This window comes from Rattus norvegicus, chromosome 8, assembly GCF_021556685.1.
Source record: "Rattus norvegicus strain SHRSP/BbbUtx chromosome 8, alternate assembly SHRSP_T2T, whole genome shotgun sequence".
In the NCBI taxonomy this organism is placed as follows: domain Eukaryota; kingdom Metazoa; phylum Chordata; class Mammalia; order Rodentia; family Muridae; genus Rattus; species Rattus norvegicus.
Window position 1 is genome coordinate 125431207 of NC_141541.1, and position 16802 is coordinate 125448008.

The following is a 16802-nucleotide window of genomic DNA, read 5'->3' on the forward strand; positions in this document are numbered from 1 at the left end:
TGTGTCTGTGGCGCACCTGCTACACTGGACACTGATACATACAAGCTACTTCATTCAAGCTAGCAACCGTGGAGGGCATACAGTCGTGTTCCCTGTGCAGCTGAGGACATCCTCTCGCACCCTGCCTGGGCTGTGCTGCGGGCAGACGCATCATTTGATTACGCGCCCCTCGTCTGCTTCCATTTGGGACCAGAGGGACCAACGCTGCCTTGAATGTGACTCCACCCAAGTCTGGGTACTGGTATCCGTCCTCAGACTACTGCTGAGATCAGAATGTTTAGTACCCAGCTAGCTCTCAGGAAAATCATCCCAGCACATTATGTTGGTACACAGACTATATGTATGTTAGGAAAAATCAGCAGAGAATCATTTTCTTTGAAGCGGAAGCCACTGGAAGGTTTCCTTTACCCAGTGAACAGCTTGCACCTATACACCTCTGGGCGGCACTGATTGGATAATGTGTTTCTGAAGAAAACATGTTAGTGGGGGAGATGCTAGGACACACAGGGGTAGTTGGAGAGGGAAACAGGGAATGTGTCATGTCACTCTACACATGTATGAAGTGATCAAAGAATATTAACAACTGACAGAGAGTAAATGCCCAGGGAAGTGTGCTGTATTTATATTTCTCACTGGCTTCCACAGTGCACTGTCCTCTTTCTGTATCCCCCTAATACTTAAAATAATCATCCTCCAAGAAATACCATTTCCCTTCACTGGAGAACATAAGACTATCCACCATTGTAAGTGATCTCTCCAACCAGGAGGGCCCCACCGTCTTTCTGATATCTGCATGTGTCTAACATTATGCAACCAGGAGGGCCCACCATCTTTCTGATATTCTGCATGTGTCTAACATTAGGCAAGGTTGGGATAGTGCTCAAAGTTAAGGAGAAGTGTACATGCAGAGGCGTCTGGTGCCACTCACGGCCTCCGTAAGACACTTCTTTACTCCGTAAGGCTTCCTTAAGTGCAGCAGCTGAAAGTGCTTCTCACAAGGGGGGAAAGCAGGGGACTTAAAAGTTGCCGCCACATCTCAATGGTAAGAGCTACACTGAAATCTATAATTATATCAGGGAAGAGGGCTTCTACACTTCTGCTCTCAAATCTGAGGAAACAGACATCAGTGTGGAGAATTATGAGTTACCTGAGCAGAAACACATCAACAGAATCTTCCATGGCAATCAGTCTAGAGGTAAGAAAATCTCAACCCTAAATGGCCTACCCCTGGAGGTTAAGTCTGGACAACACTGTGAAATAAAAACTGCACAGAGACGCAGGGTGGGAGATCTGGCACTCTTCCGTGAGTTCTTCCTCCTGAAGAGCCACCAAGTTCTCACAGGGAAAGCTGGAGAAAACTCACCCAGGCATCTGGCAGAGTGAATGGGAAATACACTCACAAGATCCGCCCACCCGCCCACAAAAGAAGCTGTTTCACTACTGTCCAGTGCACGTGAATCCTCTCAGAGCCTCAGCCCTCATGGAAGCAAAGACAACTGTGATCCCTGCAGATGTCCTTACTACTTCAGTGAGTAAGAAAGAAAAAAATGAGATGCCTTGTCACGTTCTCAGCCTAGAGCTGAGACCTAATACTAGAACAACAGAACCCTCCGGAACCCCACACCTTAGTTCTGTCTAGCTGACTAAAGACTGAGACTGTAGTTTCTGTTGTCCAGGACACCACACCCAACTTTGAAGAGAGATCGATAAATGAATGGACAGACAGACAGATAGGAGGGGAGGCAGGTAATTATAACTGTCATGTTAAGAAACTAAAAGCCAACAACAGCAAAACTGATGGGTAATGCACAGAAGCATGAAACCTCTCAGAGCCGGAAAGAAATGCTAGAGGATCAGCGGTCCTTTAACAGAAGGAAGGGTGTCTTTGACAGGTCCGTGAGTAAACAGGCTGTGGCCTGGGGAATGAAGCTCTAAGCTTGAGACTGTATTAAATGAAACTGACAGAAGTGAAGAAGAGACAAAGAAAGAAGAAAAGGAGGAGGGAGGGAGGGATGGGAGAAAGAAGCAAGGAAGGTTCAGCTGGGCATGCTGGCGCAGTCCTATAAGCCCAGCCTTCATTTGGAGACTAAGGTGCAGGAAGACTGCCATTTAAACAAACGGCCAATGGCCAGAAGGCCTGGAAAGACACTGCAGCAAAGAAGACACAAAGGGACAAGTGCGCATACGGCAGTGCTGAGCACCAGGGAGGTGACACATTTTGGAGAAAGGGAACACAATGCTGAGAGCCTGCACAGCAGCAAAGGGTCTCAGTCACTGCTGACACAACGCTGGCAATCTCATGTCTTCATCGTGGTATCTACAGTCATGGCTGCTGTTTACTACGGGGAGTTGGAACTCACAGCCACAGGAAAACTACACCAATCAGTAACCACCCAAACTTGAAACAATCCGAATGCTCCTAGGTGGATGAGTGGTGGAAAGTGTGGTATGTATAGGAATAAAATATTATTCTGCACCAAAAGAGATGAGCTATAGAATGATGCAAAGACGTGGATGAGACTTAAGTGTGTGTTACTATAGGAGGGACGCCAATATGGAAGGATGCCCGTGAGACATTCTGGGGGACAGTGGTAGCAAACGTAGTTTCCGAGTGTTAGCAGGAGAAAAGATGAGTAAGGAGGACTCAGAATTTTAAGGTCATGAGGTTATTGTGTGCAGTGTGACAATGATGACAGAGTGTAAAACTAGAGTGAAGCCTCATGTACAGCATGAACTCAGGAAGTTACGAGAAGTGTTGGTGTGGGCTCACTGGTTATAACAAATCACATGGTAGGGCTTTGATGGGAGGAGAGGGTGAGTTCTGGGTGGTACAGAAACTGCCTACATCCAATTTTTGTGAACCCAAGATAGCTCTAAACATGAAAGACTATTTTGTAAAAACATGAATAAAATTCCAGGGAGGGAAGTACTAATGGGCAAATCCACTCCAAATGCAAAGCACAGGCTGAGCAGGCAGTCCACTGGAGGGTTTGCCGAGCAAGTGGGAGGGGTTTGCCGAGCAAGTGGGAGGGGTTTGCCCAGCTAGTGGGAGGGGCTTGCCCAGCAAGTGGGAGGGGCTTGCCCAGCAAGTGGGAGGGGCTTACCCAGCAAGTGGGAGGGGTTTGCCTACCAAGTGTGAGGCTCATGAGTATAGTTATGCTTTATCAAGCATAGCCTTTAAATTCACCCACCCGAAAGTTAGTAGGTACGGCATACTTAACTTTAAAAAGATTATGACTGTCCTATAAAATAATTATAATAAACTCAAATATGCTTTAAAATATTTTTGTACAGTGATCACAGTAATTTTACATCCCACACAGCCTTCTGTCTATTACCTTAACTTGGAAAATACAGTGCTTTGTGTAAAGCTCTGGCCTTCAACTGAACCCTACAGGAATGGTGAAGCTTTTTCTCCACTGGAAAAGTTTCATATACATTCTCAGTAAATATGTATAGGAAACTTTTTATTTGAGAACAATCTTAAAAACCTATCTACCTACTACATTTTCAAGTCATTCAGTTGGCCTGGAAGTGAGGAGAACACAAAGGACATGCATTGTGGCTCTGGTCACCATCACCAGAAGAGACGCTGGCTCCTGCAGTTACATGTGAGGAAAACTACTTTCAGAGGAAGCTGTGAGCCTGCGAGTGGGTTCAGGCAGTAAAGGCGCTTGCCTGACTCTGACTGACCCCCAGGACCCACCTCACAGAACTGAGTTAACTGATCCCCTAAAGTTGTTCTCTGACCTCCATTAGAACACCATGGTATGTCCACAATAAATAAGGAGAACAGAATAAAACAATCCTAAAATTGTATTAAATTCACCCCTGCTTTGAAATTATTTTAAAATCAAGCATTTTGAAAACACTGCACTCTCAAAAAAAAAAAAAACAACAACAACAACAAAAAACAACAACAAAAAAAAACCAATACAAAACCCGGACTATCCCTGCAGAACTACCAGAAGAGGAATACATTTAAATCTGTGGTTTCTAATTTTTAATTATATGTTTTGAAGCAATGGTTTGTGGAATCTAAGAGTAAACAAAATAGCAGAAAGCACTAATTACAGGCCTGTGTTGAAACTGAGTTTAGTCACTAAGAATAATCTCAGAGAACAAGACACGTGCTATCAATTCCCTTGAACGTCCCTTCACGGTGAACAGAAGCCTGTTTGTAATAAGGAAAAGACAGAGTCACGTGTGCAGACACAGGAGGCGCACATCCGGGAGCCCGCTTGGATGAGGAGAGGAGGAAGCTCTGCATACCCCGCGTTGGTCGGCAGCACACTGCTAGTCTTTGCTCTGGTGAACACCTGTAGAGTCGGTACGCTTCCTCGAGGGCACTTCTATACCACCTCTTCTTATTCTTACATTCTGCCGTCTACAGAAATGCATAAATTCAGACAAGGAATAGTGTTTAGTTTTAAATGTTAATTTTGTTTTAGAATCTATATTTGATGGAACACTTGCTGGAGCTAAGTCTAATTTGAGCACCATATAAATATCACATAGGCTTGGTATCTGGCTATTATTCTATTGCTTTAAAACTTAACAGTCTTATGAGAATCTTGCAAATTAATAACCCACTCATTGATATGATATAATATGATACACTCCCAGGGTAAGCAAGCAGTCAGAAGAGTTTATCTGAAGGGTAACGTTAACCTCACTTTATGTGACAGAGAATGAGAGTAAAGTGGTAGGGAATGACAAAGCAATGTTTTTAGTGTAAGAACTTTAATTCTATTTGCACTCACTTTGGCATTGTGTCAGACCTACACACACACACACACACACACACACACACACACAAAATTTCACCTGCTGTGTCCAGCCTCTCCATGTATATAATATGTGAGTATGTGAGTCTGGGCACACACACACACACACACACACACACACACACACACACTCCTCCTACTGTGCCCCAGCCTCTCTGTGTATATAATATGTGAGTATGTGAGTCTGGGCACACACACACACACACACACACACACTCCTCCTACTGTGCCCCAGCCTCTCTGTGTATATAATATGTGAGTATGTGAGTCTGGGCGCACACACACACACACACACACACGCACACACACACACACACATACACACTCCTCCTACTGTGCCCCAGCCTCTCTGTGTATATAATATGTGAGTATGTGAGTCTGGGCGCACACACACACACACACACACACACACTTCCCCTGCTGTGCCCCAGCCTCTCTGTGTATATAATATGTGAGTATGTGAGTCTGGGCACACACACACACACTCCTCCTACTGTGCCCCAGCCTCTCTGTGTATATAATAAGTGAGTCTGAGCGGCCAACCACAGACCTTTCATGAGGACTACTGGAGACAATGGATGATAGCTTCTATGACAGGAAGAACTCAGTGTGTGTCATTTTAATAAGACATTGCACATTTTCTAGATGTTTAAAAAAATCTGAGTTAAAAATATAAATCATCTTATACAGCAATTTTTCTAAAATTTTTAATTGCTAGGAAGTTTATGTGTTTAAATATTACAATTTATAAAATGCATGACAATTTTCCTTTTGAAAATGCCATCAAAGAGAATATGGATAATTCTACTGATACAAGTTTACTACCCATGCATAAAGATCTTAAGCTTGTCCTAGATAAAAGAAATGATGCGTGTGTGACACAATTGTCTGCCTCTACAGCAGTCCCTCTCTACTCACAGAATGAAACTGTGTACAAAGTCCTTTTCGAATGCCACATGATTCTTGTAGTCCCCAAATTAATCAACTATGTGTTCCAACTATGCCCAACATTGTCATTTAATGATCTGCTGCATTCTGACATACATCATAGTTACAGATGGCCATGACTATCACCGCTACAAACGAGGATCCATGACGACAGTGGATGTTTCTCTTTGTATCTTTCGTGGTGCCACGGGTCTGACATCTCACTGAGCGTTGAGAACATTCAGAAAACACCTCTTAACTATGCTTCTGAACAATCACTGATAATTGAAGCATTAAAAGAGTTTAATCAAAAATACTTTTTACATAAAATGTAAATTTGATTCATTTGCTAAGTTATTTCTCAGTTTAAAAGAATGAAAATGTAATCAACTCAATTTGTTAACTGTAATCTTTAGTGTTTACAGTTTTTGTGCTTTGTGTACGGCCACAGTGTGTTTGGAAGCTAAAGGGCAACTTGAGAAGCTTAGTTCTCTCCTCCTACCAGGTCAGTTCTAGGGATTAAGCTCAGGTTATCAGGTGTGGAGACAGAACCATCTTGCTGGCTTTCACACTGTAAATGTAAATCAAGACTGTCAGGGAGGGCATGGTGACCCATAGCTTCAACCCGAGCACCCAGGAGGTAGAGAGAGGTAGGTGGATCTCTGTGAGTTCAAAGTCAGTCTGGTCTCCATAGTGAGCTCTAGGCCAGCCACAGCTATATAGCAAGATCTTGTCTCAAACATATATGTTAGTGTTTTAGTTCATATATCTCTGGAGCACTAATGTAGTCATGATGATAATGTAGTCAAGCTGTACAGTGGAAATATCTTCATAAAACCGAACAGATGCTCTGCGACTACCTTTAAAGAAACAGCTTGGGACCGTTAGCTACAATGAACTACAGAGAGTGAAGGGAGCCAGAAAGCTGTGACTCTGTCTGTCTGTCCGGGCTTCTGGAAGAACTTATGGTAGATACAGGACACCTAGTGGCTGGACAAATTAACACTTTTCAAAGGTGCTCAACAGTTGAGCCTTGACTTCACCAAGAATTTTTAATTCTACAATTAGACTCAACTGTACAGTTTTTTTTTTATTCAACAGGTGGCAGGTTCAAGCTCTAGGGGTTTTGAATTTCTGTTTTTGCCATTCTCTGAACTCTTTCTCACTGAGTCAACTGTAAGTAGGGCTTTTTCTATTCTTCAAATACAGTATGCATTTATAAGCACTTGAAAATGTATAGGCATTTATTTTACATTGTTATTAATATATATGTGTTTTATTTTCAACTTTCTTTCTGATTATGCAATTTTTTGATTGATTCAACACAATGTAGCTCCTTCTTGGGGATCTGTAAGTGAGCAGACAATACTCATCTCTGGCCTACTGTGTGAACTCTGTGTGGGGTAAAACAGGCCTACGGGGCAGGAGGCAAGGGCAGGAGGCAAGGGCAATCACCAAGCAGAGTGAGTGAGAGCAGCAGGGTGGGCAGAGGATCCACTAAGATGGTGTCTTTTGAACAAAGACTTGAAGGAGGTTGGGGAGTCAGCCATTTAGCTCTTCAAGGGAAGAATGTTTCTGGAGAAGACATCCTCAAAGATCGGATATGGATACATATTTGGGATGCATCAAAGAACCCAGGGTGGCAGAGAGAGAATGATAAAGAAGGAAAGTGCCAGAACAGTGAGAGCCATGAAGCCATCAAAGGTGTTTGGTCACTACCCACCATGAGCAGTGACACTGCAGAGCTTCGAGGAAATGTTTGCCTGCCTCTTTCCCCCTTTCTGAGACATGGTCTTAACTCATACCCAGGCTGGCCGGAACTTGCCATGCCCGTCTCACTCTGAGAACTGGACTCACACGTACCGCCATACCTGGCTTTGTTTATTGCCCACCAACAATCAGTCTGACTGCTTGGATGAGATCTGCTATGCAGAAGTGAGTGCAGCTGTGGAACGGCTGCTCAGCAGACTACAGTAACAGCCCAGCTAGGAGAGCACGGTGATACGGGCCAGGGAGACACTTTGAGTGTATGGATTCCACTCCGGCTTCCATTCCTGTAGTAACGTTAGAAACAGCTGCTTTAACTGTTAGAGTTTTATCATTAACACCGTGTGTATTTTTTTTTACTTTGTTTTTTAATTTTTTTTTTATTAACTTGAGTATTTCTTATATACATTTCGAGTGTTATTCCCTTTCCCGGTTTCCGGGCAAACATCCCCCTCCCCCCTCCCCTTCCTTATGGGTGTTCCCCTCCCAATCCTCCCCCCATTGCCGCCCTCCCCCCATAGACTAGTTCACTGGGGGTTCAGTCTTAGCAGGACCCAGGGCTTCCCCTTCCACTGGTGCTCTTACTAGGATATTCATTGCTACCTATGGGGTCAGAGTCCAGGGTCAGTCCATGTATAGTCTTTAGGTAGTGGCTTAGTCCCTGGAAGCTCTGGTTGCTTGGCATTGTTGTACTTTTGGGGTCTCGAGCCCCTTCAAGCTCTTCCAGTTCTTTCTCTGATTCCTTCAATAGGGGACCTATTCTCAGTTCAGTGGTTTGCTGCTGGCATTCGCCTCTATATTTGCTGTATTCTGGCTAACACCGTGTGTATTTACAGACCAACACCACCACTCTAAGTCCCAGTTCCCACAAATACTGAGACTGTTCTCGTTCACACTGAGGCTTTGCTAACAGTCAGTCCCACAGACGTCCTCTGAGTTACATCTTCCACCCCGGAAAGTGCACTCTGCTTTTCCACCTTAGGCTCATCTCCTGTCGCTGGAGTAGGATTTTGAAGTTTTACATAGCAGGCTTGACGCTTTGCTTCACACACTTAGACCAGGGCATTGTCTACAACATAGTCATCAAAAATGAGTATCACAATTGTATTTTCAAAATTGTCACTTGTTCACAGCAATCACACTAGCTGAGATATAACTGAATTTCCATTTTAGGTATTATTCAGTAAAGCTCTGTTCGTATTAGGTTTTCTTTTTTTAAATTTATTTAATACATAATAATAATTCTTTGGTTTCTGGGCAAACATCCCCCTCCCCCCTCCCCTTCCTTATGGGTGTTCCCCTCCCAACCCTCCCCCCATTGCCGCCCTCCCCCCAACAATCCCATTCACTGGGGGTTCAGTCCTAGCAGGACCCAGGGCTTCCCCTTCCACTGGTGCTCTTACTAGGATATTCATTGCTACCTATGAGGTCAGAGTCCAGGGTCAGTCCATGTATAGTCTTTAGGTAGTGGCTTAGTCCCTGGAAGCTCTGGTTGCTTGGCATTGTTGTACATATGGGGTCTCGAGCCCCTTCAAGCTCTTCCAGTTCTTTTTCTGATTCCTTCAACGGGGGTCCTATTCTCAGTTCAGTGGTTTGCTGCTGGCATTCGCCTCTGTACTTGCTGTATTCTGGCTGTGTCTCTCAGGAGCGATCTACATCCGGCTCCTGTCGGTCTGCACTTCTTTGCTTCATCCATCTTGTCTAATTGGGTGGCTGTATATGTATGGGCCACATGTGGGGCAGGCTCTGAATGGGAGTTCCTTCAGTCTCTGTTTTAATCTTTGCCTCTCTCTTCCCTGCCAAGGGGATTCTTGTTCCCCTTTTAGAGAAGGAGTGAAGCATTCACATTTTGATCATCCGTCTTGAGTTTCATTTGTTCTAGGCATCTAGGGTAATTCAAGCATTTGGGCTAATAGCCACTTATCAGTGAGTGCATACCATGTCTGTCTTTCTGTGATTGGGTTAGCTCACTCAGGATGATATTTTCCAGTTCCAACCATTTGCCTACAAATTTCATAAAGTCATTGTTTTTGATAGCTGAGTAATATTCCATTGTGTAGATGTACCACATTTTCTGTATCCATTCCTCTGTTGAAGGGCATCTGGGTTCTTTCCAGCTTCTGGCTATTATAAATAAGGCTGCGATGAACATAGTGGAGCACGTGTCTATTTTATATGTTGGGGCATCTTTTGGGTATATGCCCAAGAGAGGTATAGCTGGATCCTCAGGCAGTTCAATGTCCAATTTTCTGAGGAACCTCCAGACTGATTTCCAGAATGGTTGTACCAGTCTGCAATCCCACCAACAATGGAGGAGTGTTCCTCTTTCTCTGCATCCTTGCCAGCATCTGCTGTCACCTGAGTTTTTGATCTTAGCCATTCTCACTGGTGTGAGGTGAAATCTCAGGGTTGTTTTGATTTGCATTTCCCTTATGATTAAAGATGTTGAACATTTCTTTAGGTGTTTCTCAGCCATTCGGCATTCCTCAGCTGTGAATTCTTTGTTTAGCTCTGAACCCCATTTTTTAATAGGGTTATTTGTCTCCCTGCGGTCTAACTTCTTGAGTTCTTTGTATATTTTGGATATAAGGCCTCTATCTGTTGTAGGATTGGTAAAGATCTTTTTCCCAAGCTGTTGGTTGCTGATTTGTCCTAACCACAGTGTCCTTTGCCTTACAGAAGCTTTGCAGTTTTATGAGATCCCATTTGTTGATTCTTGATCTTAGAGCATAAGCCATTGGTGTTTTGTTCAGGAAATTTTTTCCAGTGCCCATGTGTTCCAGATGCTTCCCTAGTTTTTCTTCTATTAGTTTGAGTGTATCAGGTTTGATGTGGAGGTCCTTGATCCACTTGGACTTAAGCTTTGTACAGGGTGATAAGCATGGATCGATCTGCATTCTTCTACATGTTGCCCTCCAGTTGAACCAGCACCATTTGCTGAAAATGCTATCTTTTTTCCATTGGATGGTTTTGGCTCCTTTGTCAAAAATCAAGTGACCATAGGTGTGTGGGTTCATTTCTGGGTCTTCAATTCTATTCCATTGGTCTATCTGTCTGTCTCTGTACCAATACCATGCAGTTTTTATCACTATTGCTCTGTAATACTGCTTGAGTTCAGGGATAGTGATTCCCCCTGAAGTCCTTTTATTGTTGAGGATAGCTTTAGCTATCCTGGGTTTTTTGTTATTCCAGATGAATTTGCAAATTGTCTGTCTAACTCTTTGAAGAATTGGATTGGTATTTTGATGGGGATTGCATTGAATCTGTAGATCGCTTTTGGTAAAATGGCCATTTTTACTATATTAATCCTGCCAATCCATGAGCATGGGAGATCTTTCCATCTTCTGAGGTCTTCTTCAATTTCTTTCTTCAGTGTCTTGAAGTTCTTATTGTACAGATCTTTTACTTGCTTGGTTAAAGTCACACCGAGATACTTTATATTATTTGGGTCTATTATGAAGGGTGTCGTTTCCTTAATTTCTTTCTCGGCTTGTTTCTTTTTTGTGTAGAGGAAGGCTACTGATTTATTTGAGTTAATTTTATACCCAGCCACTTTGCTGAAGTTGTTTATCAGCTTTAGTAGTTCTCTGGTGGGACTTTTGGGATCACTTAAATAAACTATCATATCATCTGCAAATAGTGATATTTTGACTTCTTCTTTTCCGATCTGTATCCCCTTGACCTCCTTTTGTTGTCTGATTGCTCTGGCTAGAACTTCAAGAACTATATTGAATAAGTAGGGAGAGAGTGGGCAGCCTTGTCTAGTCCCTGATTTTAGTGGGATTGCTTCAAGTTTCTCTCCATTTAGTTTAATGTTAGCAACTGGTTTGCTGTATATGGCTTTTACTATGTTTAGGTATGGGCCTTGAATTCCTATTCTTTCCAGGACTTTTATCATGAAGGGGTGTTGAATTTTGTCAAATGCTTTCTCAGCATCTAATGAAATGATCATGTGGTTTTGTTCTTTCAGTTTGTTTATATAATGGATCACGTTGATGGTTTTCCGTATATTAAACCATCCCTGCATGCCTGGGATGAAGCCTACTTGATCATGGTGGATGATTGTTTTGATGTGCTCTTGGATTCGGTTTGCCAGAATTTTATTGAGTATATTTGCATCGATATTCATAAGGGAAATTGGTCTGAAGTTCTCTTTCTTTGTTGGGTCTTTGTGTGGTTTAGGTATAAGAGTAATTGTGGCTTCATAGAAGGAATTCGGGAGTGATCCATCTGTTTCAATTTTGTGGAATAGTTTGGATAATATTGGTATGAGGTCTTCTATGAAGGTTTGATAGAATTCTGCACTAAACCCGTCTGGACCTGGGCTCTTTTTGGTTGGGAGACCTTTAATGACTGCTTCTATTTCCTTAGGAGTTATGGGGTTGTTTAACTGGTTTATCTGTTCCTGATTTAACTTCGGTACCTGATATTTGTCTAGGAAATTGTCCATTTCCTGTAGATTTTCAAGTTTTGTTGAATATAAGCTTTTATAGTAAGATCTGATGATTTTTTGAATTTCCTCTGAATCTGTAGTTATGTCTCCCTTTTCATTTCTGATTTTGTTAATTTGGACACACTCTCTGTGTCCTCTCGTTAGTCTGGCTAAGGGTTTATCTATCTTGTTGATTTTCTCAAAGAACCAACTTTTGGTTCTGTTGATTCTTTCTATAGTCCTTTTTGTTTCTACTTGGTTGATTTCAGCTCTGAGTTTGATTATTTCCTGCCTTCTACTCCTCCTGGGTGTATTTGCTTCTTTTTGCTCTAGAGCTTTTAGGTGTGTTGTCAAGCTGCTGACATATGCTCTTTCCTGTTTCTTTCTGCAGGCACACAGCGCTATGAGTTTTCCTCTTAGCACAGCTTTCATTGTGTCCCATAAGTTTGGGTATGTTGTACCTTCATTTTCATTAAATTCTAAAAAGTTTTTAATTTCTTTCTTTATTTCTTCCTTGACTAGGTTATCATTGAGTAGAGCATTGTTCAATTTCCACGTATATGTGGGCATTCTTCCCTTATTGTTATTGAAGACCAGTTTTAGGCTGTGGTGGTCTGATAGCACGCATGGGATTATTTCTATCTTTCTGTACCTGTTGAGGCCCGTTTTTTGACCAACTATATGGTCAATTTTGGAGAAAGTACCATGAGGAGCTGAGAAGAAGGTATATCCTTTTGCTTTAGGATAGAATGTTCTATAAATATCTGTTAAGTCCATTTGGCTCATGACTTCTCTTAGTCTGTCTACGTCTCTGTTTAATTTCTGTTTCCATGATCTGTCCATTGATGAGAGTGGGGTGTTGAAATCTCCCACTATTATTGTGTGAGGTGCAATGTGTGTTTTGAGCTTTAGTAAGGTTTCTTTTACGTATGTAGGTGCCCTTGTATTTGGGGCATAGATATTTAGGATTGAGAGTTCATCTTGGTGGATTTTTCCTTTGATGAATATGAAGTGTCCTTCCTTATCTTTTTTGATGACTTTTAATTGAAAATTGATTTTATTTGATATTAGAATGGCTACTCCAGCTTGCTTCTTCTGACCATTTGCTTGGAAAGTTGTTTTCCAGCCTTTCACTCTGAGGTAGTGTCTGTCTTTGTCTCTGAGGTGTGTTTCCTGTAGGCAGCAGAATGCAGGGTCCTCGTTGCATATCCAGTTTGTTAATCTATGTCTTTTTATTGGGGAGTTGAGGCCATTGATGTTGAGAGATATTAAGGAATAGTGATTATTGCTTCCTGTTATATTCATATTTGGATGTGAGGTTATGTTTGTGTGCTTTTCTTCTCTTTGTTTTGTTGCCAAGATGATTAGTTTCTTGCTTCTTCTAGGGTATAGCTTGCCTCCGTATGTTGGGCTTTACCCTTTATTATCCTTTGTAGTGCTGGATTTGTAGAAAGATATTGTGTAAATTTGGTTTTGTCATGGAATATCTTGGTTTCTCCATCTATGTTAATTGAGAGTTTTGCAGGATACAGTAACCTGGGCTGGCACTTGTGTTCTCTTAGGGTCTGTATGACATTTGTCCAGGATCTTCTGGCCTTCATAGTTTCTGGCAAAAAGTCTGGTGTGATTCTGATAGGTCTGCCTTTATATGTTACTTGGCCTTTTTCCCTTACTGCTTTTAATATTCTTTCTTTATTTTGTGCGTTTGGTGTTTTGACTATTATGTGACAGGAGGTGTTTCTTTTCTGGTCCAATCTATTTGGAGTTCTGTAGGCTTCTTGTATGCCTATGGGTATCTCTTTTTTTAGGTTAGGGAAGTTTTCTTCTATGATTTTGTTGAAGATATTTACTGGTCCTTTGAGCTGGGAGTCTTCACTCTCTTCTATACCTATTATCCTTAGGTTTGATCTTCTCATTGAGTCCTGGATTTCCTGTATGTTTTGGACCAGTAGCTTTTTCCGCTTTACATTATCTTTGACAGTTGAGTCAATGATTTCTATGGAATCTTCTGCTCCCGAGGTTCTCTCTTCCATCTCTTGTATTCTGTTGGTGAAGCTTGTATCTACAGCTCCTTGTCTCTTCTTTTGATTTTCTATATTCAGGGTTGTTTCCATGTGTTCTTTCTTGATTGCTTCTATTTCCATTTTTAATTCCTTCAACTGTTTGATTGTATTTTCCTAGAATTCTTTCAGGGATTTTTGTGTCTCCTCTCTATGGGTTTCTACTTGTTTATTTATGTTTTCCTGGAATTCTTTCAGGCATTTTTGCGATTCCTCTCTGTAGGCTTCTACTTGTTCTCTAAGGGAGTTCTTCACGTCTTTCTTGAAGTCCTCCAGCATCCTGATCAAATATGATTTTGAAACTAGATCTTGTTCTTCTGGTGTGTTTGGATATTTCATGTTTATTTTGGTGGGAGAATTGGGCTCTGATGATGCCATGTAGTCTTGGTTTCTGTTGCTTGGGTTCCTGTGCTTGCCTCTCGCCATCAGATTATCTCTAGTGTTACTTTGTTCTGCTATTTCTGACAGTGGCTAGACTGTCCTATAAGCCTGTGTGTCAGGAGTGCTGTAGACCTGTTTTCCTGTTTTCTTTCAGCCAGTTATGGGGACAGAGTGTTCTGCTTTCGGACGTGTAGTTTTTCCTCTCTACAGGTCTTCAGCTGTTCCTGTGGGCCTGTGTCTTGAGTTCACCAGGCAGGTCACTTGCAGCAGAAAAGTTGGTCTTACCTGTGGTCCCGAGGCTCAAGTTTGCTCGCGGGGTGCTGCCCACGAGCTCTCTGCGCAGGCAGCAACCAGGAAGATATGCGCCGCCCTTTCCGGGAGCTTCCGTGCACTAGGGTTCCAGATGGCGTTTGGTGTTTTCCTCTGGCGTCCGAGATGTGTGTGCAGAGTGCAGTCTCTTCTGGTTTCCCAGGCGTGTCTGCCTCTCTGGAGGTTTAGCTCTCCCTCCCACGGGATTTGGGTGCAGAGAACTGTTTATCAGGTCTGTTTCCTTCAGGTTCCGGCGGTGTCTCAGGCGCAGGGGTCCTGACGCTCCTGGGCCCTCCCCTACGGGAACCCAGAGGCCTTATACAGTTTCCTCTTGGGCCAGGGATGTGGGCATGGGTGGGCAGTGTTGGTGGTCTCCTCCGCTCTGCAGCCTCAGGAGTGCCCACCTGACCAGGCGGTGAGGTCTCTCTCCCACGGGGTTTGGGAGCAGAGAGCTGCTGCGGGCCGGGATCCGCGGGTCCATATTAGGTTTTCTATTTGGGTCCCACTGCCTTGTCAGGCACACAATCATGCTACACACATTATTGGAACTAGAGATGATTCAGTAGTTCAGAGCGCTGGATGCTCTTCAAGGAGACCCAGGTTTAATGTCCAGTACTCAGATGGCAACTCACAGCTGCTTTTACTCAAGTTCCTATTCACATAAAATACGAATTTAAAACCATCATTTTGCTTTTTTCTTTCCTGTTTGTGCAATTTTGCTTTCTTTTAGCTAATTATATAAGTAAAACACAATATTAAATGTTAGAATGTAGAAATTTAACATACTTTTTTATATTCCAATTTCCTACACAAATGATTAGTTTCTCCTCTAGTTAAAATAGTCAGATGAGTTCATGTGCTTTCTAAAATATGAACTGGATCAAATCACTCTATAGAGGACTTCATAATAAGTGTGTTTGTGTCCTGTACCTGGAGGTGACCCTGTGATATAGCTCTTTGTACACAGATCCGGCAAGGAGAGAGCTGGATTCTCAGAAGTGTGGACAATCCTGAGAGTGCAAAGGAGAACACCACCTCTGAACATATTCTTGGCCCAAGAGGAATCCACCTGGAGCCCTCTGGACACAGGAACCTAGGAGCAGTGTGGGACAGGATCCTTACAGTTTCTAGCCACGCCTGGAGCTGACCAGGTACCACAGCTCTCTGTACCCAGATACCGCTGGGAGACAGTGGGTCTCCAGGAGTGCTGACACACAGACTCAGAGGAGGGTCAAGTCATTGTCAGAGACAGCAACACTAGCTAACACCAGAGATAAGCAGATGGTGAGAGTCAAGGGCAAGAACCTAAGCAAGGCCACTTGGTATCATCAGAACCTACCACACACAACGTACACCACAGCAAGCCCTGGATACACTAACACAATGGAAAAGTAAGATTTTGATTTAAAATCACAACTCATGATGATGTTGGAGTAATTTAAGAAGGACCTAAATGACTCCCTTAAAGAAATACAGGACAACACAGGTAAACAGGTAGAAGCCCTTAAAGAGGAAACACATAAGTCCCATAAAGAATTACAGGAAAACAGAACCAAACTGGTAAAGGAATTAAACAAAACCATTGAGGATCTAAAAATGAAAATAGAAACAATAAGGAAATCTCAAAGGGAGAAAACCCTGGAGATGAAAAATCTAGGAAAGAGATCAGAAGTCATAGACGCAAGCATTGCCAACAGAATACAAAAAATAGAAAAGAGAATCTCAGGGCCAGAAGATACCATAGAAAACATTGATACAGCCGTCAAAGAAAATTCAAAACACAAAAAGTTCCTAAACCAAAACATCCAGGAAATTCAGGACACGATGAGAAGACCAAACCTAAGGATAATAGAAGAAAGTGAAGACTCCCAACTTAAAGGGTCAGTAAATACCTTCAACAAAATTATAGAAGAAAATGTACCTAACATAAAGAAAGAGATGCCCACAAACATACAAGAAGCCTACAAACTCCAAATAGATTGCATCAGAAAAGAAATTCCTCCAGTCACATGATAGCCAAAACACCAAATACACAGAACAACAACAACAAAAAAAAAAAATACTAAAAGCTGTAAGGGGGAAAGGTAAAGTAACATAAGGGTAGACCTATGTTACTTCTCACCAGAGACTATGAAAGCC

General features: G+C 42.5%; 1 protein-coding gene across 23 annotated transcripts in view; it reads right to left on the reverse strand.

The window, feature by feature from the left end:
* Positions 1 to 16802, reverse strand: part of Zcwpw2 (zinc finger CW-type and PWWP domain containing 2) — a 144876-nt gene that overhangs the window by 75512 nt on the left and 52562 nt on the right. For 19 of the 23 annotated variants that reach the window (NR_190985.1, NM_001430700.1, NM_001430697.1 and 16 more), the window contains 1 exon segment: positions 4273 to 4387. Coding sequence is in view for 18 of the 23 variants with exons in the window: in NM_001430700.1 (NP_001417629.1) it covers positions 4273 to 4387 (115 nt within the window). In the remaining 5 variants the exon portion in view is untranslated. 23 annotated transcript variants of the gene reach the window in all.